The sequence below is a fragment of the Schistocerca americana genome, chromosome X, assembly GCF_021461395.2.
Source record: "Schistocerca americana isolate TAMUIC-IGC-003095 chromosome X, iqSchAmer2.1, whole genome shotgun sequence".
Lineage (NCBI taxonomy): Eukaryota > Metazoa > Arthropoda > Insecta > Orthoptera > Acrididae > Schistocerca > Schistocerca americana.
Window position 1 is genome coordinate 919,643,557 of NC_060130.1, and position 25,964 is coordinate 919,669,520.

Below are 25,964 nucleotides of genomic sequence, written 5' to 3' on the forward strand. Positions count from 1 at the left end.
TCAAAACCAGTGTTCCTGTCCTTGCCTCTGCCTGTGAACCCTGTACTGGACACTAGTCTCTCCCATGCCTTCCGCACATCGATATGATCCTCCACTCCCTTGGCCTTATCGCTGGTAGGTGGGTGAGGGTTTAGGGTTTTGAAGTTTATGGAGATAGAATCACTCAATCCATTCCAATTGTCCCTCACACTGGTTGTCATGAAGCAGTCTCAGCTTTGGGTGTGCTGTTATCTCCATCATCCCTGGTGGGCTTGACAGGGGTTCTGGATGGGGCCAGTCATCAGCCAATGGTACTGGGTCAGCTGGCAGATAGTTCTGCCACTCCAACCACTTAGTACTACTACCAAAACCAGGACATTTTTGGTCCTAGGTGCTAATTTCAGGGGTTTGAGATTTAATATCCCCATCAGTGGAGGGTCAGAGGCATTTCTCATGAGTAAGAAGCACCACTGGAGGCATGGGTTGTGGGTCATGTGGGCAGAGCCATGAGCTAAGCAAGTTGCTCCATCTTAGTCTCATATAATACCATACTCTGTATGTGTTATTTCCAATCATGTCTACCTTCTGTACTGATACTGATTGTGCTCTCATGTGCTGTTATCTCCATCATCCCTGGTGGGCTTGACAGGGGTTCTGGATGGGGCCAGTCATCAGCCAATGGTACTGGGTCAGCTGGCAGATAGTTCTGCCACTCCAACCACTTAGTACTACTACCAAAACCAGGACATTTTTGGTCCTAGGTGCTAATTTCAGGGGTTTGAGATTTAATATCCCCATCAGTGGAGGGTCAGAGGCATTTCTCATGAGTAAGAAGCACCACTGGAGGCATGGGTTGTGGGTCATGTGGGCAGAGCCATGAGCTAAGCAAGTTGCTCCATCTTAGTCTCATATAATACCATACTCTGTATGTGTTATTTCCAACCATGTCTACCTTCTATACTGATACTGATTGTGCTCTCGAATTTGATTTCGAGGCCATCATTTATGATATTTATTCAGTGCCCCCCTAATGACAGACATAGATTGTTTAAGACTCATTCATTTGTTTTAGGTGTGGACACTTTACAAACACATGCTACTTCTGTGAAGTGTACTAATCACAAATTATGACAAGTGGTAACATACTCACACTAATAATTATGAGCATTACTGCTAGACTACTTTATAAATGTATACATTTGTATTAGCAGACATGCAAATAATTTGAAAAAAAAAAACAACTGTATGCCTCCTTACACTACTCAGCTGCTGTTATATTAAAGAATTAAAAAAAGTGTGTATGTAACTTCACACAAAACACAATCAGCTATCTACACACTGTCAAAGTCAAAACTTGTTTAATACAAATATTAGAGTTACATGGAATTTACAACCCTTAGTAAAAATATTATGATACAGTCCTGATATGGCTTCATCTGATTTTCATCTGTTACCAAAACATAAGGAATGTCTTTGAGGACTTCATTTTAATAGTGATGAAATGATGCAAGCTGAGATGATGATGTGGCTCTGTCAACAAAGTCAAACATTCTGCAGTGACCGTATCAACAAACTGGTCCCTTGTTGGGGGAGATGTGTTCCTTGTTAGGGTGACCATAACGAGAAATAAATATGCAGGCATGAACTATAAAAATGTAGAATCTTAATAAAGTTTCTTTTTTAAAAACCTTTAAGAGTTTTCACATAAAAAATTTGGAAACATTACTTTTCAACATGGAGTCATACCTTGTATTGAAATATCAAGGAATCTACTATTTTCCACCTAAAATCAACCTGAATTGTGTTACAGAGTTTTACACCAGAATACAAAACTCAACAGTGAAACTTTTGTAAGGGTATATAAGGACACATAAGGATGGTAGTAGGAAAGGTGAATGGTTGACCTCAGTTTACTGGCAGAATTTTAGGAATGTTTGGTTCATCTCTAGAGGAGACCTCCAATAGAATAACAGTGTGACCATGTGTGGACACTGCTTGAGTATTTGGGATCTCTACCAGGTTGGATTAAAGGAAGACATTGAAGCAGTTCAGATATGGGCTGTTAGATTTGTTATCAGTAGCTTTGACCAACACAAAAGTAATACGGAGATCTTTTTTTTAACTACAGTGGGAGCCCTTTGAGGGAAGATGACATTATTCTCACAAAATTCTATCGAGAAAATTTAGAGACTCTGCATTTGCAGTTGACTGCAGAATGATTCTACTGCCACCAATGCACATTTCATGTACGGATCAAGAAGACAGGACAGGACAAATTAAGAATCATACAGAGTCATACAGTCAGTCAGTTTTCCCTAACTCTGTTTCTGAGTGGGACAGGAAACAAAATGGCTAGTTGTGGTACAAGGTACCCTCCACTAGGAACCACATGGTGGCTCATGGAATATGTATGTAGATGCAGATATCACCATCATCATCATCATCATCACCATCATCATCATCATCATCTTGGACAGTTTCCAGCCTCTGGCTGGGTCTGTATGGAACATAGGCCTCTCCATCATCTTGCCACCATCTCTTCGTCTTCACCTTGGTCCAGTCTTCTCCTTTCTTCTGGATGCATACCTCTGCTTCTTTCAGCCATTTGTCTCTCAGTCTTCCCTTTGGTCTCTTTCCTTCCAGTTTTATCTCATGTATCCTCCTGGGTATCCTCTTCTCCTCCATTCACTTAACATGTCCATACCATCTCAGCCTTGATTTCTCTATCTCCTCCTGTAATGGTTCCACCTTCATTAACTCTCTGATCCTATCATTTCTTAACCTGTCTATCTTTGTCACTCCAATACTGTTTCTCAATTACAGAAGAATAGAGCCCTTAGGGTATGGTTCCAGAAGTGAACAGTACAGACAAGAGAAGAGTATCACGCAAGCAAGAAAGAAGCAAAAAGAGTGGTGGTGGAGGAAAGAAGAAAGTGGATGGAACAGTGGACCAGAATGATGGAGGAGGATAGTGAAGGTTCAAAAAAGGTGTTATATGGGATGATTAAAAGTAAGAGGAAGAATGGTACAACACATTATGCTCGAATGGTGGACAAAAGTGGAGAAGATGTAGTGAATAAGGAAGAACTCAAGAATATGTGGAAGGAGTATTTTGAAGAACTCCAGAATCCGAATGGAGACCTGGATGAGGAGGAACAAGCCGAGGAGGAAAAAGAGGAGGAACAGCAAATAGAAAAAGACCTTACATGGCGAGAAGTGGAAGAGGCATAGGGTAAGATGAAGGCAGGGAAGTCACCAGGTCAGGAAGAGCTAAGTGTAGAGATGGTGAGAGCAGCAGGAGAGGTGGAGATACAATGGCTATATCGAGTAATGAAAATTGTGCGGAGGCAGAAGATGATCCCAGAAGACTGGAAGATTGTCCCAATCTTTAAGATGGGAAATAGAAAAGAGTGCAAGAACTCTCAGGAGATAACATTGATGAGTCACTGCGCAAAGATTTTTGAATTTGGACAAAATTAGAAGGAAGAATGAGAGAAGAGCAACATGGTTTCAGAACTGGAAGGTTCATGGTGGATCTAATTTTTGCTGTAAGACAACTGCAGGAACAGCACTATGGATATGGAATATATCTATTAATGACCTTCCTGGACATTAAAAAGGCATATGATAGTGTACGTAGAAGCAAAGTGTGGAAAGCCCTGGAGAACAGAGGAGTAGCAGATTATTTGGAGGATAAGGGAACTGTACCATGGAAGTGTGAGCTGTGTGAAAGTGGGAGGATAGAGATCAGGTTGGGTTGAACAGAAGAATGGCTTGAGGCAGGGAAGTGCACTTTAACCATTACTCTCCATTGTAGTGATGGATGATATAATGAGTACAGTAGCACAAGTAATTGGTGAAAGGAATATGAAAGCTATGGTGTTTGAAGATGATCTGGTGATTTGGGGGAATAAGGAGGAGAAAATAAAAGAGCAGTTGGATGTATGGGAATGAATAGTACAAGAATATGGGATAAAATTTAGTATAAGTAAGAGTGAGATGGTTATCACAACAAGAAAGAAGGAGAGAGGAATAACAGGAATAACAATTAGTGGGGAACAATTGAGAAGAGTGGAGAGTTTCAAGTACCTAGGAAGCCTGATACAGGAAGATGGAAAAAACGACAGAGAAAGAAATGATCAGGGCAGAAAAGCAGAAGCATTTTGGAAGAGTATCAGAAGCCTGATATGGAGCAAGAATGTACCCCAAATCAGGAAAGAGGTTATATACCACACATACTATGTCCTGATTTGACATATGCATCAGAAACCTGGGTTATGAGAGGTAGAGAGAAAACCAAAGTGCAAGGTAGTGAGATGAAATTCTTGAGAAACAGATGTAGATATATGGTTGTTTATTTGGAAATTAGTTTTACTTGATTGAGAATTCTGACAGCATGTGAAGGAACGTGCGAGATGTAGTTTTTGCCATCATAAACATACCGCATTTGATTGTAACACCAAAACAGTGAAGCCTTCTTTTAAAAGAATCTGAACTTGTTGCCATTTTATGGATTTATAAGGAAATAGGACTACTCTGAATGAATACTAAGATGCTATGATTTGTCAGATTTATGTTACCATTTTGTGTTCTTGCATGATTACACTCTCTGTCAGAATTGGCACCATATTGCTTTATTTTATAATTGAATCACTGTGCATAGATCTTCAAACTTTTTGTGTAGGCATTACTGCATGAGGTGTTATATTGAAACTATATGTGGCTGATGGAGTGCAGAAACAGTTTCAGTCAACCAGTATGTTTCATTACAACTTATATTTGACAGATTGAAAAATGTGTTCTAACTTCATTATATATGAAGCTTTCTTTCCTTCATTTTTTTAAAGCTATTTGTCTCTTATTGCTTAACTATTAAGCACTGTACTTATTCACTGTGGTTTTAAAATGTTGTTCTTTGTGGCATTACACTCATATTCTAAGTATGTCCTGGTTGCCTAACAATATGATTGTCTGTACATTCATTGAACGGTTTCAGATAGAAACTACTTTTAAACAGTAATTGGAATCAAATCATCAAACCATAGAAAGATGCACAACTTTTGAACTTTTCAAGTTCTGATTGTTGCTCATATTAATTACATCTACATCTACATCTACATCTATACTCCGCGAGCCACCTTACGGTGTGTGGCGGAGGGTACTTATTGTACCACTATCTGATCCCCCCTTCCCTGTTCCATTCACGAATTGTGCGTGGGAAGAACGACTGCTTGTAAGTCTCCGTATTTGCTCTAATTTCTCGGATCTTTTCGTTGTGATCATTACGCGAGATATATGTGGGCGGTAGTAATATGTTGCCCATCTCTTCCCGGAATGTGCTCTCTCGTAATTTCGATAATAAACCTCTCCGTATTGCGTAACGCCTTTCTTGAAGTGTCCGCCACTGGAGCTTGTTCAGCATCTCCGTAACGCTCTCGCGCTGACTAAATGTCCCCATGACGAATCGCGCTGCTTTTCGCTGGATCATGTCTATCTCTTCTATTAATCCAACCTGGTAAGGGTCCCATACTGATGAGCAATACTCAAGAATCGGACGAACAAGCGTTTTGTAAGCTACTTCTTTCGTCGATGAGTCACATTTTCTTAGAATTCTTCCTATGAATCTCAACCTGGCGCCTGCTTTTCCCACTATTTGTTTTATGTGATCATTCCACTTCAGATCGCTCCGGATAGTAACTCCTAAGTATTTTACGGTCGTTACCGCTTCCAATGATTTACCACCTATGGCATAATCGTACTGGAATGGATTTCTGCCCCTATGTATGCGCATTATATTACATTTATCTACGTTTAGGGAAAGCTGCCAGCTGTCGCACCATGCATTAATCCTCTGCAGGTCCTCCTGGAGTACGTACGAGTCTTCTGATGTTGCTACTTTCTTGTAGACAACCGTGTCATCTGCAAATAGCCTCACGGAGCTACCAATGTTGTCAACTAAGTCATTTATGTATATTGTAAACAATAAAGGTCCTATCACGCTTCCCTGCGGTACTCCCGAAATTACCTCTACATCTGCAGATTTTGAACCGTTAAGAATGACATGTTGTGTTCTTTCTTCTAGGAAATCCTGAATCCAATCACAAACCTGGTCCGATATTCCGTAAGCTCGTATTTTTTTCACTAAACGTAAGTGCGGAACCGTATTAAATGCCTTCCTGAAGTCCAGGAATACGGCATCAATCTGCTCGCCAGTGTCTACGGCACTGTGAATTTCTTGGGCAAATAGGGCGAGCTGAGTTTCACATGATCTCTGTTTGCGGAATCCATGTTGGTTATGATGAAGGAGATTTGTATTATCTAAGAACGTCATAATACGAGAACACAAAACATGTTCCATTATTCTACAACAGATTGACGTAAGCGAAATAGGCCTATAATTATTCGCATCTGATTTATGACCCTTCTTGAAAATGGGAACGACCTGCGCTTTCTTCCAGTCGCTAGGTACTTTACGTTCTTCCAGCGATCTACGATAAATTGCTGATAGAAAGGGGGCAAGTTCTTTAGCATAATCACTGTAGAATCTTAAGGGTATCTCGTCTGGTCCGGATGCTTTTCCGCTACTAAGTGATAGCAGTTGTTTTTCAATTCCGATATCGTTTATTTCAATATTTTCCATTTTGGCGTCCGTGCGACGGCTGAAGTCAGGGACCGTGTTACGATTTTCCGCAGTGAAACAGTTTCGGAACACTGAATTCAGTATTTCTGCCTTTCTTCGGTCGTCCTCTGTTTCGGTGCCATCGTGGTCAACGAGTGACTGAATAGGGGATTTAGATCCGCTTACCGATTTTACATATGACCAAAACTTTTTAGGGTTCTTGTTTAGATTGTTTGCCAATGTTTTATGTTCGAATTCGTTGAATGCTTCTCTCATTGCTCTCTTTACGCTCTTTTTCGCTTCGTTCAGCTTTTCCTTATCAGCTATGATTCGACTACTCTTAAACCTATGATGAAGCTTTCTTTGTTTCCGTAAATCATGCCAGAAAAATTTCGGACTGCTTTGTAATTATTGTTAAGTACAAGTTAACTGCAGTGTCATCTCAGAATGTAATTACACTTATTTTTGCCTATAAAATCATGCAGTCAAATTTCAAAAAATGTTAAGTTAATTTTTTTATAACTATCAAATACGCATTAACGTCACTTCTTTCTCCAAACTGTCTGTGTTCTTGAAAGCATTAGCTTCTGAAAGAACTCCCATATCCTCTAAAGTCCATAGACGTTATGACAGTTCATGTCAGATTACTTTTCTGGTAGCAGTTTCTACATAAAATAGTGTGAGCTAGAATGGTAAAAATTATATGGTCTAAGAAACTAAATCCAGTATCTAGTGAACGTGTAAATATATGATTGTATAAAGCTATATTGTAACTGATGATACCTCTAAGATTGCTAAGTATGTATGTAAAATGATAGCAAAAAAATCCCAAAAAAGTGAAAAAGACAGATTTTTTGATGTGTGGGAAAAAAATGCCTCCATACAAAAATGACAGTGTTAAGCATGCTGCAGGCCATGAGCTTGATATAAATGGGTACTTACTGTTTAGACAAATGTGTCCTACCTTTGAAATGACTAACAGTTTCAAGTGAAGACTTCGCTGCAGCTGATATGAGCACAACTACTATATGACATGACGACATTCTTCAGCATCATCCTCAACTGCACTGACATGTAAGATTAATCTTATTTAAGCAAGCTGCTACAGGGGTACTTTGTGTCCAGCTGAAAGGAGTAATACATTGATAAAAGGTTGTGTAGTGACTGGCAGCAGATGAAAGGTGGTAACAGATACTACTGCATTGCTAACTAGTGTGTGTTTTGAGAGGAGGAAGGCTGGGTGTCTGTCTGTTAACTGGTGATGGACTCTAGGCAGTGGATTTCTGGGCCCAAAAAAGTATATATTATTTTTAAAAATATGTGGACTCTATTTCAGTGCTGTTCTGTAAAGGTCAACTGCATGACAGTAAAAGAATCACCACTGGATCAAAGGAAACTACATAATTTCCTGTCAACTTTCTCTCTCTCTCTTCTCTCTCTCTGTCTCTCTCTATCTCTCTCTCTCTCTCTCTCTCTCTCTCTCTCTCTCTCTAGTCAGCAGCATCTGTTACGCTGGTAGGCAGGAATTCCCCAATCTTCTTGCCTGCCCACTTTCTGTTCCTGCTCATAGTATCAAGAACAATTAATATCTTCTGTTGTTTGTGTAATATATGCTAGTCTTCCTCTGTAATTTCTGCCTTCCATGGTCCCTCAATTATTCTTTTCAGTTGACCATCATGTCAGAGTATCAGCTGACCACTTCTTCTTTTTAGGTGTTTCATGAAGTATCATTTCTCTCCAGCTAATTTTTATCCTTCTTCTGTAGCACCATGTTTCAAATGCAACAAGACTCCTCTCCTCTCTAACTCTGATAGGTCAAGCTTCGTTGGTGTATATTGCAATGCTCAACAGACAGGTATTCAACATTTGTTTTCTCATGTCAAGGCTTATATTCTTTTTAGTAAATATATTTTTCTTATCATTAAAAGCATGCATGGTCTGGGAAATTGTGCATTATCCTTGTAGCTTCATCCATCACCCATGATTTTAATTCCCAGGTAATTAAACTTGTTCACTACCTCAGTTGTTTCAGTTTTCAACTTTACTGCTGTCTTGGTTTCTTTGTTTCTACTGCAGACTTGAACTTTTGTTTAATGTATGTCTTTTGTTGTATGGAATAACTATCTATCCATTGTGTTCAGGATTTTTTGCAGGTTTCTTTCACTTTATGCTCATAGTACTATATCATCAGCAAATATCAGCATGTCTACTTTATCTCCATGAATTGTTACTCATATGTTTACTTTGCTCACCCTGTTGATTGCTAGCTGTGTGTACAAGTTAGATAAGTATGGGGATAGGGAGCAACCTTGCCTCACTCCTTTTTGAGTGCTGGTAGATCCTTCTTTGTTAGCACAGTGAACTACTTTGATTTCACATGTGCAGGTTTTATATACAAGTCTTCTCCCTCTCAAGCTGATTCCTGTTTGGTATAATACGTTCAAGTTGACATTGTCAGATGATTTCTCAAGATCGACAAATGCTATGAATGTACTTTTGCCCTTCTTCAGCTGTTTCTCAATCACTTGCCTCAGTGCCAGTATTGCCTTTCTTGTTTCCACATTTGGTTAATAATATTTGTTTTTCCGTTCTTCTAAGAATAATTTTGGTGACTATTTTTGATGCATGGCACACCAGGCTCAATGTTCAGTGTTGTTTGCACATCCTTGCACTTGGTTTTTTTTACATAATGGTACTTTTTTATGTTTCACATAGTCTTGTGGTAACTCTACAGTCCTGTAAATATTACATACCAAGTAATGAGGTTCCATCTTTACTTTATTACTCCACTTTTTATTGGATTGTTTTGCATGTATACCATCAGCAGCTGGAGCCTTCCTTTCTCAAATGTCCTGTATTGCTTTCTCATACTCTTCTTTCATGACAGGAATCCCTTCATCACCCAGCTCTACTTTTTCTTAATTTTCAATAGTAAAATTGCTGTGGTCTCCTCTGTATAACTGTTCTAGGTATTCCTTCCATCGATTCACTATGATTTCTTCACTATATATTAACACTGCATCATTGTGTTTAATTTTAATTGTTTTTGCCTTCCTTATTTTGAACAACTTCTTTACATCTGTGTATGCCATGTCAGTTTATACTGCCTTCATGCTGTTATCTGTGTATTCAAAATTTTCTTTTAAATAGTGTTCTTTATATTTTTGCCTTCTTATTAGTCCTGTTCCTTAAGCTCTTGTACTCCTGTGTTCCTTTTTCATCCTTTGAAGTTTTACACTATGTTCTTTCCTTCATCATATTCATGACTTCTTGACTTCCCCATTCTTTCCTAGTCCCTTGTTCCTTTTCCCCTAATACCACTTCTGCTGAGTTTAAAATACATTTCTTTATTTTACTCCATTTCTGTTTCACTTCCATGTGTTCTCTGGTATTCTCAATGGTACTGTTTGATGTGTCATATACTGGTTTTGTGTAGACTCATCTTTAAGCTTAGATACCCTCAACTGTTTTCTTTATTTTACTTTTTGTTTTTTTTAAATTTTAGTTCACTGCACATCGTAACTAGATTATGATCACGATTGACATCAACTCCAGGGTAGCTTCTGCTGTCACTCATTTGATTCTTGAATCTTTCTCTCACCAGTATGTAGTATATTTGTGCCCTTCATATGTGTTCTGCGGCTTTCCATGCGTATCTCCTCCTTGGATGATCTTGGAATATAGTACTCATTGCCGCTAATTTATATCATATGCAGAACTCTCTCATTTCCTTATTCCAATCCATATTTACCAACGTATTTCCTTCAGTTCCTTCTCCTACTGTTGTATTCCAATCTCCAGGTAAAATGAAGTTTTCTTGATCCTTTATTTTCTCTGTCAATTCACTTAGCTTCTCATCACTTTTTTCTATCACTTCTTCTTCCTCTCCTGTTGTTGGTGTATAGGCTTGAAGTATCACAGTATCCTTTGGATTAGTTTCAATTCTCACTATAATTAGTAGTTCATTGTATTGCATGAAACCCTTGACTTTGTTCCTCAGTTTCTTATGTAAGATTATACTCATTCCACCATATTCTGGTCTGTTGTCTGCAACTGTCAACAGCACATAAACCAAATAAACATACTTTTTCCACTAATTGTTAAAGTTACAGTATTTCCTGTTGTCCTTGGCCACATAATACTAGAACACTGCAGTGTACCAGAATGATAATCATATTTGGTAATGCTAAGAATTCTGTAATGAATAAAAAGGGGACTTAGTTCCCTCTTTTCCTCCCTTGTGTGGACACCCATCCAGAGAACACTAACTCAATCTAGAACTTCAATAATTTGTTAGAAAACATGTATGTACTTCCCTCCTCTTATTTAGTCTGAATGTTCCTACTGTGTACACTGCAGTTCCATGAGAGGGCCTCTTTGACCAGGCTGGTGTACACCCTCTTCATTTTTCATTCCCCAGTGAAGCTGATTCCTTAATTCCGTTCACATTGCATTACAATACTATTGTATTCTATAATAGCTCCCACATTTTTCAGCCATGATCAAACTTTCTGAGGATGGCAAGATATCTAAATTTGGGAGAATGTTTACTGTTCATTGTGAGTGCAAATTCATTTATGTTAGCAACACACAAACAAATGTTTATTAGGTTAAGTGTTCTTGTCACATAATCATAGCCTGTGGGAAAAACTAAAAAAGCAAGGAGCTGAAGCAGCTGAGATGTGTGATTACAGGAGGATGTTGAAAATTAACTGGGCAGGAAAGGAATTCATGGTGGGCTGCATCAAACCAGTTGGAATGCTGATGAAACAAGGCTCATATTGTACATGTTATAGGTAGTACGATAGTAGAATGTATTAGTTGCCATTTACAGTAAGGAAAGTTCTGGCAGAACGCAAATAATTTAGGAGTAAAGGAGATCGCTCACTGAGTCTGGTCAGAACAATGTAGGGGACAGGTGTGTGTGTGTGTGTGTGTGTGTGTGTGTGTGTGTGTGTGTGTGTGTGTGTGTGTGAGAATATTTGTACCTTACTGATAAAAGGATTTCTTCTAAAGGTAGTAAGTTTTCATTCTCTTTTATGAGTGCCTGTCAATGACTCAACCTTCTGCTATCAGTGAGTGGTTTCCTTGATTCCTAAATTATTTAGATGTTTAATTTTAAATGAAACTGTGGAATATTATGAGATTTTGCAGAATTTATAACTCAAAGAATTAGGTATTTGTCACAGCTAATTGTGTTTCAGGTAACATGACATATTTGTGAAACAATTCCAGGTATCAAATTGTTGGTACTGGGACAAGAGAAAACTCTAAAAGCTCAATTCATTGAAAATAAATATAGATTGAGCACTATTCACGTTTCAATAACTTCTGTCTGTGCCTGACAAATACCTGTGTATTTCTATTGCTAGTCATAATGAATCTCACAGTATCTGCAAAAGCAAAGAGAGATTTACTGCAAGTTTAAATGCAGCCAAAACCTCTGAGACAAACAGAAGCTAAACGATGTCAAAGTTAGTGTAAGGAGGGCTATGCTTGAAGCGTTCAGTGAATTCGAAAGTAAAATTCTATGTATCGACTTGAAAGAAAATCCTAGAAGCTTCTGGTCTTATGTTAAATCAGTAAGTGGATCGAAACAGCATATCCAGACACTCTGGGATCATGGTGGCATTAGAACAGAGGATGACACGCATAAAGCTGAAATACTAAACACCTTTTTCCAAAGCTGTTTCACAGAGGAAGACCGCACTGCAGTTCCTTCTCTAAATCCTCGCACGAATGAAAAAATGGCTGACATTGAAATAAGTGTCCAAGGAATAGAAAATCAACTGAAATCACTCAACAGAAAAATGGTTCAAATGGCTCTGAGGACTATGCAACTTAACTTCTGAGGTCATCAGTCACCTAGAACTTAGAACTAATTAAACCTAACTAACCTAAGGACGTCACACACATCCATACCCGAGGAAGGATTCGAACCTGCGACCATAGCAGTCGCTTGGCTCCAGACTGTAGCGCCTAGAACCGCACGGCCACTCTGGCCGGCTCATTCAACAGTGGAAGGACCACTGGACCTGATGGGATACCAATTCGATTCCACACAGAGTACACGAAAGAACTTGCCCCCCTTCTAACAGCCATGTACCGCAAGTCTCTAGAGGAACGGAAGGTTCCAAATGATTGGAAAAGAGCACGGGTAGTCCCAGTTTTCAAGAAGGGTCATCGGGCAGATGTGCAAAACTATAGGCCTATATCTCTGACATTGATCAGTTGTAGAATTTTATAACTTGTTTTTTTTTCTCACATATCATGTCATTTCTGGAAACCCAGAATCTACTCTGTAGGATTCTCTGTCTCGTGATGGCTGGGTGTTGTGTGCTGTCCTTAGGTTAGTTAGGTTTAAGTAGTTCTAAGTTCTAGGGGACTGATGACCATAGATGTTAAGTCCCATAGTGCTCAGAGCCATTTTTTACTCTGTAGGAATCAACATGGATTCCGGAAACAGTGATCGTGTAAGACCCAACTCGCTTTATTTGTTCGTGAGACCCAGAAAATATTAGATACAGGCTCCCAGGTAGATGCCATTTTCCTTGACTTCCGGAAGGCGTTCGATACAGTTCTGCACTATCACCTGATAAACAAAGTAAGAGCCTATGGAATATCAGACCAGCTGTGTGGCTAGATTGAAGAGTTTTTAGCAAACAGAACACAGCATGTTGTTCTCAATGGAGAGACATCTACAGACGTTAAAGTAACCTCTGGAGTACCACAGGAGAGTATTATGGGACCATTGCTTTTCACAATATATATAGATGACCTAGTAGATAGTGTCAGAAGTTCCATGCGGCTTTTCGTGGATGATGCTGTAATGTACAGAGAAGTTGCAGCATTAGAAAATTGCAGTGAAATGCAGGAAGATCTGCAGCAGATAGGCACTTGGTGCAGGGAGTAGCAACTGACCCTTAACATAGACAAATGTAATGTATTGCGAATACATAGAAAGAAGGATCCTTTATTGTGTGATTATATGATAGCGGAACAAACACTGGTAGCAGTTACTTCTGTAAAATATCCGAGAGTATCCGTACGGAACAATTTGAGGTGGAATGATCATATAAAATTAATTGTTGGTTAGGTGGGTGCCAGGTTGAGATTCGTTGGGAGAGTCATTAGAAAATGTAGTCCATCAACAAAGGAGGTGGCTTACAAAACACCTGTTCGGTCTATACTTGAGTATTGCTCATCAGTGTGGGATCTGTACCAGGTTGGATTGACTGAGCAGATAGACTCTGCAAGAGAGGCGCTCTGCATCGTGGTGTAGCTTGCTGCCCAGGTTTTGAGAGGGTGCATTTCTGGGTGAGGTACTTATACCTCCCGAGGAGATCATGAATGTAAAATTAGAGAGAGTCAAGCATGCATGGAGGCTTTCCGGCAGTCGTTCTTCCTGCGAACCATACACGACTGGAACAGTAAAGGGAGGTAATGATAGTGGCATGTATAGTGGCCTCCGTCACACACTGTTGGGTGGCTTGCAGAGTATAAATGTTGATGTAGATGTAGGTGTACACAAGAATATCTTAAAAGCTGGCACAATTAAGCAACTTGGGCTCCACAATGATGGAACTAGACCTTTATGTCATCAAGAAGTACAAATTACTCCATATTTACCAGAGGAGAGTCATATCAGTATACACTGACAATAAACCTTACAAACTGCAGAGGAATATCCATCCTTGCTTTGACAAAGCTCAGTGGTTTAAGATTCATTGGTGAAAAACATTTTGAAACTTGTTCTTTGATTTTTTGGAAAATATCTAACAATGTTTCCAACAATGCTGTAAGTTAATTTATTAATACAGTATCACTGAGGAGTGGCATACAATTAACCAGTTTGATGGGTGGTTAGATGTCCAATAAAAATTTATTACAGTATAGTGTATACTGTATATGTCATTCAGTCCTGTTGCAGCTTACAATTTAAAATTTGAGCTTTAAGATGATAGTACAATTATTTTCAAAGTTGCTAAGATATTAACCTTTGATGGGAATGAAAAATGCTCAAAACTGATTTAGAATGCCAGGAAACCAAACTGAAAGACATTTCTGTTGACCACACATTAAAACTCTATGTACTGACAGTTATTCTCAGATGGCTTTGTTTGAAGAGCATTACTTGGAGCATTAAGTCTGACTCTGCAACAGTGTTTTAGTTTATGTAGTATGTTTTTGCATTTTGTGGTTTATGACAGATTATTTTTGATTGGTATGAGAATGTACAGAAATGCCAATGAAACTTGGATACCATGCACTACAACATTAGTTGTCGTACAATATATTAAGGCTTGCAGCATATTAATATAAATATTGTGTTTAACATCTCAATGTTTACTTCTCAAGAGAATATAAGCTAAAAAGAAAATATCACCTACGTGACTTCACGTTTTAAGGAGAAAAAAGCACATATGCAAAAATATCAGCCCCTCAAATAAATCCCACATGAAAATTTTGGCCATAATTCTGTAAGTATAGTTTTTAAAAATGCAGGCAGACCAGTTGTAACTTTCTCCATTCCACAGGAGCTGCCTAATGCCCAAGTGCAATGTACTGTACAGTAGAGTGAGCAAGAGGTTAATGAAATATTGTTTTAACATTGGTAACATGCTTTATTGATTGTGTCAAAATGCACAGTTACTAACCTGTAGCTGATGTCAGATATTTCTTTGCTCTGAAAATTTTTATGTTATTATTCACAAATTCATTGTAAATGAATGAAACAGAAGAGTGTGTCATTAAAGAACTAGCATTGTGCTAGTTAATTATTAACATCACTGTTGTGCATTATTTTCTTTGATTTTAAAACTTACACTGTTAAAGTGAAGTAAATTTGCAGTAGCTGTTTTAATTTTCAATGTGATTGGCATGATGAAATTGTAAATCAAAAATCATTACCTGCATTTCATGATAATTCTTCAGATGATTACATTTATTTAGTTTTATTTTGAGGTATATATACAGTGTGTTCATTTTAACTGAAGACATTGAAATATCTCAAAATCTACACATTGGATCAAAGCAAGTTATAACTCCAATTTGTTTGTCTTGGAGGGGGACTTCCAATGGTACTACACCTAACCCCCCACCCCACCCCATGCATGGGATGACAGGGGGCAACTTTGAAATCATCAATGGGGAGTCCCATTTTCTTGTTGCATATTACAGTTCTATGGCAAAATGTACATACATTCTGTCTGAATCACTTTCTTTGTTTCACTACAGATGGCACTGTAATCAGAGGAATAGAAATAGGTACACAGTTGTAATTTACAACAACTACTTAATGGCCCTTGAATATCCAATGGCACATGGGACCCCTACCTCCATGCTGTGAGGGTAGGACAGGCCAGAATTCCATAACTTCTCATTGGAAACCTCATTCACAATTTTGTATTCCTCCAACATATCAAACAGGGGACTACTCAACACACCACTGTGGCCATGGCTCCATGTGAATGCTACTCTTTTCCGATTAGAATAAGTGTTCAAATATAGTACCACCAACTTCAATACACTTAGTGATTCGTTTTTCAAATAACTGTACGCAGGGCAGAAGCATATCTGTGGGAATGTCAGCACAGGCATTCCTTATGCGGTCAACCATGACTTCACAGCCTGTTGGCACTTGCTGGTACACCTTATCTTTCAAATACCCACAAAGAAAGAAATCTGATGACATCAAATCCAGTGACCTAGTGGGCCAATTAATAGGGCCACCTCTGCTGGTCCACTGATCACTCCAAACACTAATACCTCCCATGCCTCAACTGCATGCTGAAATCACATACATTGTCAAATGTCCAGGGCAACATACTGCAATAGTACCAGTAGTTCTTGTTCCAAAAATGTTCAATATTTGCGTCCATTCAACATTCCATCAATAAAATATGGGCCAGTGAGTTTTTTCTCCATGATGTCACACCATATGCTAACTGAGTAAGGACACTGATGGTCAATTTGCCATAGCTGGTGTGGTTTGTCTACACTGCAGTAATGCATGTTATGCCAGTTAATGCTACCATGGCTTGTGAAGGTAGACTCACAGGAAAATAGTACCTTGGCAAATAACATGCAGGTCATTTGCATTTGTTTACATGCCCCTCACAAAACACTACCCGATTATGAAAATAGATGCCATGAAGTTCTTGATGCAGTGATACGTGGTATGGATGATATTTATGATGAAGCAGTATTGTGACAGTACTACCTATGGTCATACCAGAATCACAGTGTAATTGCCAGACACTTATCCATGAGCTGTAGTGTAATGTTGTTAGTACAGCTTCTCCTGTAAAACACTTGCTTCATTTCCTTTTGCTGGTCTATATGTTGCCATCAGACAACCTTGTAAAAGAACAAATGAGAGTGAGCTTTCTCTGGAAAATGCTTGGCATACAAGACAACAGCAGGCTCAATATTTCTCCCACAGTCTCTATAAATCAGGGTCATTTCAGTTTCTTCTTCTGTGGTTGCAGCATTCATCATCCACTTTCACATGTCTTCTCCAAATGATAGACAGGTGTGTAGGCAATAAACACTGTGAAAGCATTGTAATATTTAGAGCCGCTATCTGTTCTATGTCTGCACAATATGTGAGCTCTGGTCACAGTGTGCTGCTTGTTATGATATGTCATAAGTTTGCTACATGAGCACAGTGGCACATTGAGTTGTCCCCTTTATGATATGGCAGAGGAATACCATGTTGCAAATGGAGTTTCCAACTATAAGTTATAAAATACTGGCCTGTCCTACCCTCACAGCATGGAGGTGGTGTCCCATGTACCATTGGATATTCAAGGGGCATTGAGCATCAGGTTATAAATTACGGTTCTGTATCCATTTCTATTCCTCTGATTACAGTGCCATCTGTGGGGAAATGGAGAAGATGCATCAGACAAAAGATATGCAGGTTTTGCCAAGGAATTGTGATCTGCAAAAAAAATGGGGGTTCCCACTGAAGATTTCAAAATTACCCCCTTCCCCATCCATCACCCATGCACTGATTGAGATGACGGGTCAAGTGTGCTATTGTTGAATGCCCTCTCCAAAATAAACAAATTGGAATTATAATTTTTTTGATCCGATGTGTTGTTTTCAAGATATATCAATGTCTTCAGTCACAATGAACATCCTCTCTACAGCTGCAGAATATCACTATGAGAATATTTTTAAAATAATATTGAACATATATGTTTGTGAGGTTGATATATAATGTGCTCATATTAAATAGTAATTTTTGCACAAAATAATTTGTGTTCTTGAACAAGATTTTATTACACAATGGGCAGATGTCTCTCCTCTTTCTTCACCTTCAACATCCCACAAATAGGATGTTTCTGGTTGTTATTCTACAGTACAGTACTCTGTGCTCAGACATAAGGCAACTGCAGTGGGGCAGAGAAAGTTTAAAAGCTGTATACAGTATGACAATTATTGAACTATATGAAAAAAATTTACATTAGTTATAAACTATGGTGTGTGCACACTTTATTCAACATGTAAATGTCACTACAGATATTCAGATTTATATTATGACATATTTGATATGCTTTCCATCATTGGTGATGATGTGGTGCAGATGAATATTGAAATTCTACATTGCCTGCTGAAGTGTCGGAACATTGATGATGTCAATGACTGCCTGACTGGCTTTTTCAGCTCAGCAATGGTGTTGGGGTTACTGCTGTACACCTTGTCTTTAGTATAGCCTCACAAAAAGGAGCCACATGTTTTCAGATCAGGAGAATATGGTGGCGAATCAAGGTCCATTCCAGTGGACTCATGGGTACCCCAGAGCGAGAATGTGGTCCCCCAATTGCTGCTCCAGAACATCAAACTCTCTCCTGCTTCGATGGAGTCAAGCTCCGTCTTGCAAGAACCACATCCTGTCAAAATCAGGGTCACTTTGGATAATGGGAATGAAATTATCTTCCAAAACATACATGTAACATTTGGCAGTCACTGTGCCACCAAGGAATATCACACCGATTATTCCGTGACTTGACATTGCACACCACACAATAACCTGTTGAGGGTGAAAAGACTTCTCAAACACAAAATGTGGATTCTCAGTCCCCCAAATGTGCTGACTTTGCTTATTGATGAACCCATCCAAACAAAAATGGTCTTCATCACTAAATCAAACTATGCTGTGCATATTAATTCCCATCATGCCCCGCAGCCAAACATGCAGTTTGAATGTCCTAATGCAAACTGTTCAGAAGTTACGACAATTTTATTTCATATAGTTCAATATTTCTCACTCTGTATCTAGAAGATCATAACTATGTACTACTAGAATTATGGCTCAAATTTTCATACAGGATAGGCTGCTGGCCCTGATACCTTGCAAGTGTGCTTTTTTTCTCCTTAAAATATGAGGTCAAGTTGATTATGTTTCCTTGCAGGTAGTGGGACTTATTGGTGTAATGTTTTCTTTTACATTCATAATTTTTTTTAAACAACAAGACATATACAGTGACAATCTCAGTTTTCACCAACAGGACAGTAAAAGAGATGTGGACCAGGAAGATACCAGCAACAGTTTTGTGGAAGACTTGAAATGGAACAATAAACTAAAATCTCTACAAATGACATTAAAAACACATGATGAGGATAAGTAAGTCTTTGCATTTTGTGTGTACATAGTATTTTCATTAAAATATGTTATACAGGTTGAAATGTTATGATGTTAACTTGCTTACTTGGGTTAATCTCAAGTTAGTAGGAAAGTGAGGATCACCTTAGTGAACCCAATAACAGTTTTATGGCTAAGTGAAGACAGGAAGACATCTAATATGCAATCTCACATTGTTTAATGAAGTATTCATCACTGACCATGGCAGCAGTGTAGTGAGACACAGGATTTGCATTCGGCAGGGGTGTGGTTTAAGTCAATATCCAGCCGCTCAGACTGAAATTTTCATTGGTTACCGTAAATTACTTTTGACAAATTCAAAGACAATAACCTTGAAAGTTTATGGGCATTTTCCAACCCATTCTTGTCCAATCACAACTTTTGCCTCATCTTTAATCACTTATTTACCTAATTACTCATGGGTCATTAAACTCTAATCTTTCTTCCTTTCAATAAATAGTTTACAGGTCTCTTGAACTTATAATAACAATAACATGTCCAAGACTCTTAGTGAATTGTTAGTTACATTAGTGCTTGAATACAAGTCAATTAATGTAGAAACAGTCAGTAATCTATGCTAAAATTGAGACAATGAATTGGTATGAGCATTACAATTTAATTTAATTTAGTTTTTGTTTACCTATTACAGAAATTCAGGTATAATAAGACTATGTGAATAGCACAATCCCCCTTTTCCACCCCTTTCTCTCTCACCTTGTGCCTCAAGAATCACCCTCCACTATATTTTATGTGTATTATTGTAAATATCAATATCAGTTTAGGGTAGATTGCTACTGACCACATAGAAGAGGTGTTGAGTGGCAGTCAGCACATTTAAAAGCACATTTAAAGTGGACTAAACTACTGGACAAAGTCCTTCTTCAGATTTAGAAATAGATTCACACATTCATTGTTTTTCTACATCTGAAGAAGGACATTGTCCAGTAGCTTAGTCACCATTTAAATTTGCCTGTCTGCACTTTATGGCTCCTCTGTGCGATAAGTAGCAGTTTATGTCAATTCTCATTTCCGTTATTTCATCCTGTATTTTCCATTGCAGATGACTGCACAACAACTTCTATCCATACTGAATCAATGACCCACCAGCAATGACACCAGCTGGATAGCTGTTACTCATTCAAAACCAAAATGTTTTTCCACATCTGCCAAGTTACTTAGAGATACTGAACCTGCATTGATAAAATGTCTCACTTGTAATAACTGGCAGTGACTGTCCATTAAACTCCTATCTAAAAATTATTAGGCTTAACACTTGCAATCAAATGATGGGTGTCCTTCCACATCTTCCTGTGTGAAGCCATCCCACTTCATCACCACACAGCCTGATTGGAAAAATGGTGCACCATGCCTGAAATGAAAAACCAAAAGCATTAAAGGCCTTCAGACCAAACAGATTTGCTTTACCAACATCATCCACTACCAAAATGTCAAGGAACAAAGCACAGTTTTATGCTTAGTGGGAGCCATAATTTTTCCAAAATTGGAATATGTTGCTTGTTGTAACTCAGTAGATGTTGAGTAACTGGAGACAATGCCAGAGATCCCAAATCCACATAAGTTTGTGGGCATGGGAAGAATAACTGCTTACATGGATCTGTACATACTGTAATTAATCTAATCTTGTCCTCATGATCCCTGTGGGACCAATGTGTAGGGAGTTGTAGTATGTTCCTAGAGTCATCAATTAAAACTGAAACTTTGCAAGCAGGCTTTCTTGGAATAGTTCAATTATATTTTTAAGAGTCCACCTGTACAACACATGTCTGTGACACTCTCCCACAGATCAAACAAACCTGTCACTGTATCATACCGTAAGACCCAAGCAAGAGCATGGCCACAATGTACCAAAGTTTATTCTTCTTCCACATAAAAGTGGACAACAGTTGAGAACACAGACACAAACATAGAAACAATCCAGGCACTGATACAAGCAGTTGCTGACAATAAGTACGAACACAATAGGAGGGCAAGTACCTGCTGCTCTGTGCTTATAAAGAGGAGGGCTCCAGTAGATGGTGCAGCTGATGACCTACCGTGTGCACAAGCCATGTGACCCACTGCAGGTGGCCTGTAGTGGCTGGACCATGTAGATGCTGTTGATGAAATATTAAAAGTGTAGTGCATTGGAGGCCTCATGCTGTGTTGTGTATCCAAGTATTACATACAGGGTAACAGCAGTGACCACTTGTGCTGCACATCTGTGCATATGTTCAATATCTGCTGTTAGTCACACTTGATATGGGGTCCACCACACTTGACCAATATTCTAGGATGGGTCACATGAGTGATTCTAAGAAGTATCCTTTGTAGACTGATTGTATTTTCCTAGTATTCTAACAATAGGCCATAGTCTGACATATGTTTCACCCATGACTCAGGCTATGTGTTTGTTCCATAGCATGCCCCTACATAATGTTACACCTGGGTATTTGTATGAGTTGACCAATTCCAACATTGACTTACTGATATTATAGTCATAGGATAATACACTTTTTCATTTTGTGAAGTGAAGAATTTTGCATTTATGAACATCTGAAGAAAGTTACCAGTCTTTACACCACTTGAAAACGTTATCAAGGTCTGACTGAATATTTGTGCAGCTTCTTTCAGACTGTACTTCATTGGAGGTAAGTGCACCATCCATAAAAATCTGAGGTGCATGAGGTCATTAATATACAACATAAACAGCAAAGGACCTAATGCATTTCGCTGGCCGGAGTGGCCGAGCGGTTGTAGGTGCTTCAGTCTGGAACCGCGCGACCACTATGGTCGCAGGTTCGAATCCTGCCTTGGGCATGGATGTTTGTGTCATCCTTAGGTTAGTTGGGTTTAAGTAGTTCTAAGTTCTAGGGGACTGATGACCTCAGATGTTAAGTCGCATAGTTCTCAGAGCCATTTGAACCATTTGAATGCACTTCCTTGGGCCACACCCAAGGTTACTTCTATGTCTGTCAATGACTCTTCATCCGTGATAACATGCTGCATCCCCCCGAACAAAAAGTCCTCAATCTAAAGACTAATTTTGCTTGCTACCTCATATGATTATAATTATGATAATAAGCATAGGTGTCATACTGAGTTACATACTTTTCATTAATCAAGGGATACTGCATCTACCTGACTGCCTTGAACTATGGCTTTCAGTATGTCATGTGAGGAAAGTGTGAGTTGGCTTTCACATGACAGATATTTTTAAAATCCGCACTGATTGGCATGGAGAAGGTCACACTGTTCAAGATACTTCTTTATATTTGACCTCAGAATATCTTCCAAGATTCTACAACAAATAGTTGTCAAGGACATTGGATGGTAGTTTTGTGGATCATTTATGCAATCCTTTAAGTAGGTGGGCAAGACTTGTGTTTTGGTCCATCAGCAGCTTCTGGTTTAGTGATTAGCATAGCTGGCTTTCTATCATGGGGCCCCGTGTTCAGTTCCTGGCTGGGTTGGGTAATGTTTCTGTTTGGGACAGTGGTTGTGTGTGTGTATGTGTGAGTGTGTGTGTGTGTGTTTGTTCTTCTCACCATTATTTCATCATCAATGGTGTGCAAGTCAGTGAAGTGGCAGCAGATAAAAAGACTTGCACTAGGGGACTTGCAGCCAAGTATACCACATGCACATTTCATTTTGTATTTTCTTTTTTTACTTGAGGAGTCTGCAATAGCTAATAGATAACAGAAGAGCTAACTAACTCATAAATTTGGTATAGAATCTCATAGCCATTCCATCAGGCCCTGGAGCTTTGCTCAGTTTTAACTATTTCAGCTGTTCCTCTATGCCACTGACACTAATACCTGTTTCACTCATCTTTCCAGTGTTACAAGAATTCAGTTGGGACAATACACGTGGTTTTTTCTTTGTAAAGGAACATTTGAAAATAGAGGTAAGCATTCCTACAGTTGCTTTGCTAATCTCAGTTTCAGTTCCTGTATCATCCATGAGTGATTAGACACTAACTTTGGTATCACTAACAGTCTCCATGAATGACCAAAATTACTCTGGGTTTTGTGAAAGACCTCTTGACAATAATCTTCTATGATAGTCATTGGAGGCTTCACAAATTGCTCTCATGACAGCCTTTTCATTCAGCATCTCTCTATCTATAACTAGTTATAAACTAGCTACACCTATTACAAAGTAATTTCTGTCTCTTTAGAAGTTTCTTTACAGTGACTGTATACCATGGAAAGCACCTCCCATCATGAACTGTTCTACTAGCTAGATACCTATCCAGTGGTTGCTCAACTATCCTTTTACAGTATGAGCTGCAGTCTGTCAATGTAGAACTGTGCTGTTCTTAAAACAAGATTATAATAATGAACAGGAATTATCAAGAATGCCATAAGGCATATGGTTGATTTCATTGTAATAACTTAGGATTTACAAAATTAAAACAAATCTCAGAAGATGTGACCTTAATTAGAGCAAATTAACTTTGTTTATGATATTGAATATGGTGATATCTTGTGACAAGATGTTCTGGAATCATCACATTATTTCTTCTACTATTGTAGATAATAGTATCCTATAATGAAAGCTGTTGTTCTGCAGTCGAGTGTGTATTGCAAAGTAAATATGTGACAGTTGACAGTTGTCCTCCCATTGGCCACGAACTACACTTTACCCACCAAAACACTCATTACTTTTTGTGACTCTATGAGTTTTGTAATTTCCCTAATCATTGTGTGCAGAAAACTGTAGTTTTCTATCAGGAAGAAAGAATGAGTGAATAGCTCAAAGCTACAACTGCAGAGCTACAGTCCTGGCACACCATATTCAGCTGGATGTAGTCATACATGTGTGTGTGTGTGTGTGTGTGTGTGTGTGTGTGTGTGTGTGTGTGTGTGTGTGTGTGTGTATGTATGTGTGTGTGCACATGCTCTAGCTCTAAAAAGGATTTCTCCAAAAGCTAGCAAAATTTTCAGTCCTGTTTAAGTACCTGTTGATGACTCAATGCCTCTACAATACTGTGATTTGTTACATTTATTCCTAAATTACTTACTGTTACTTTAGATGTTCTGTTCTGAAGAATTTTAGAAAAAAGTTATTCTGACTGCTGCTCCATTGTTGGCTCTTAACCCCACTGAAAAAATTCAAAGCATGAAGAAACGATTTAGTCATTTGACCAATACGTCATACCGCCCTCCCCATTCACTCAGTCTGCAACAAACAAATTTGAATTCTAACAAACTGTTTATATGAATGATACAACTATTATAATGCACGTGAAGTTCTGTCAGGAAGCAACAGTTTGTGAGAATTATAAGAGAAATAGGAACAACAGAACAGTAGCAAGCTAACCTACCAATAGCGTCACATTTATGGAAAACCCAAGAATTAAAATATTCCAGGAGCCACTAAACATGCTTCAAGGTTCTTTTATAGAATGTTCTGTTGTGCATAGCATACTGTGGATATTTGAGTGTGAAACTAAAGCAGATCTTTTCAGATGTAAGAAATCACCATATTCCTCCACAATTCTGATGGAATGAGTCATCTGTGAGTTCATTTCTTTTTTAAAGTCTCACATACCTTCATAATTAACCATAACGCATGTCAGATGAAGTGAAGTTGATGAAGTCTCTTTGTTTAGGTCAATCTTTACTTCTGTTTGAAGTCTGTCATCTCCCTCCTCCAAAAATATATTTGCACTGCAGGCAACTGCTACCTTGTTTACTTGATAAAAGTGCCACTACCTGCCAAAGGGTTTAGGGATGTGCTCTTGTGGTATTATAGAGGTGTATTTTATTTATTTTTTTGCATTTTGTTCTACATGATCATAGTGAGAAGCAAATCTACATTGTCATGGAATGAGTCAGTACTGTTAGTGACTCATCTGTCATCATTATTGGTAATCAGATTGCACTCAGGGGTCCTCTGTTTGCACCAACTGTTGTGATCTTCAGGCAGTAACTGTGCTGAGTTTGGAATTGAACGAAGTTTGCAACATTCATTCTAGGGTACAACCATGGCCCACTGATGAATAGGTTGAGCAGCTTCAGCCGTATTAACAGGGTTGAAAATGTATTGCACTTTGGCATTTGGCACCTTTATAATAGTTTGCATGTGAGAATACATGCTATGTTGCTGCCAGATGGGGAGGGGAAGGGATACAGTGTGTATTGGTGTGACTGTTTGAGCACCCTTTACTGTGATCCATGTTTTATTTGGTGTGAATTTGCTATCATATACTCCAACAATGATGAACTGTCTGTGAGATCACTTTTCAGAAAAATGATCCTGTCCTTGAGGGTATCAATTTTTTTTCTGGGAGAGTAGATAAAATAAAATTTACATGCAGATGACAAGCTGCTGAGTAGAAGGAGTGATCAATGGGGAAATTCTTCAATTTAGATGTGAAAGATCAAGAATTAATGCTAAGGATTTTAAAATGTTGTGGTAGGTATTGAAAATAGATGCAGAAGAAGATGACAGCTCACCTTTCTGCACAAGAGTGAAGGAGGTGTGCTCCAAATGCAGATTAGATTTCTATCTAGTATTAACTCAGTAAGAGTTGCCAACTATTGGGAATAAGTGCACATTGTTAATAACAAATGACATTATAGAAAATGTATATTGAGAGGCCAGTGTCAGAATTCCAAAACTCCAAAACAGGATTTGAAAAGAGATTTGAGAACTCACACCATATTTTGCTTGAAGTGCCATTTTCTGAGCCAAAAATACCCTTTGTGA

The 25,964-nt window shown here is 38.6% G+C and overlaps 1 protein-coding gene across 1 annotated transcript in view; it reads left to right on the forward strand.

The window, feature by feature from the left end:
• Positions 1–25,964, forward strand: part of LOC124556487 — a 237,195-nt gene that overhangs the window by 186,992 nt on the left and 24,239 nt on the right. Inside the window, exon 13 of the mRNA XM_047130442.1 lies at positions 19,117–19,232. Coding sequence (XP_046986398.1) covers positions 19,117–19,232 — 116 coding nt within the window. The remainder of the gene's footprint in view (positions 1–19,116; positions 19,233–25,964) is intronic.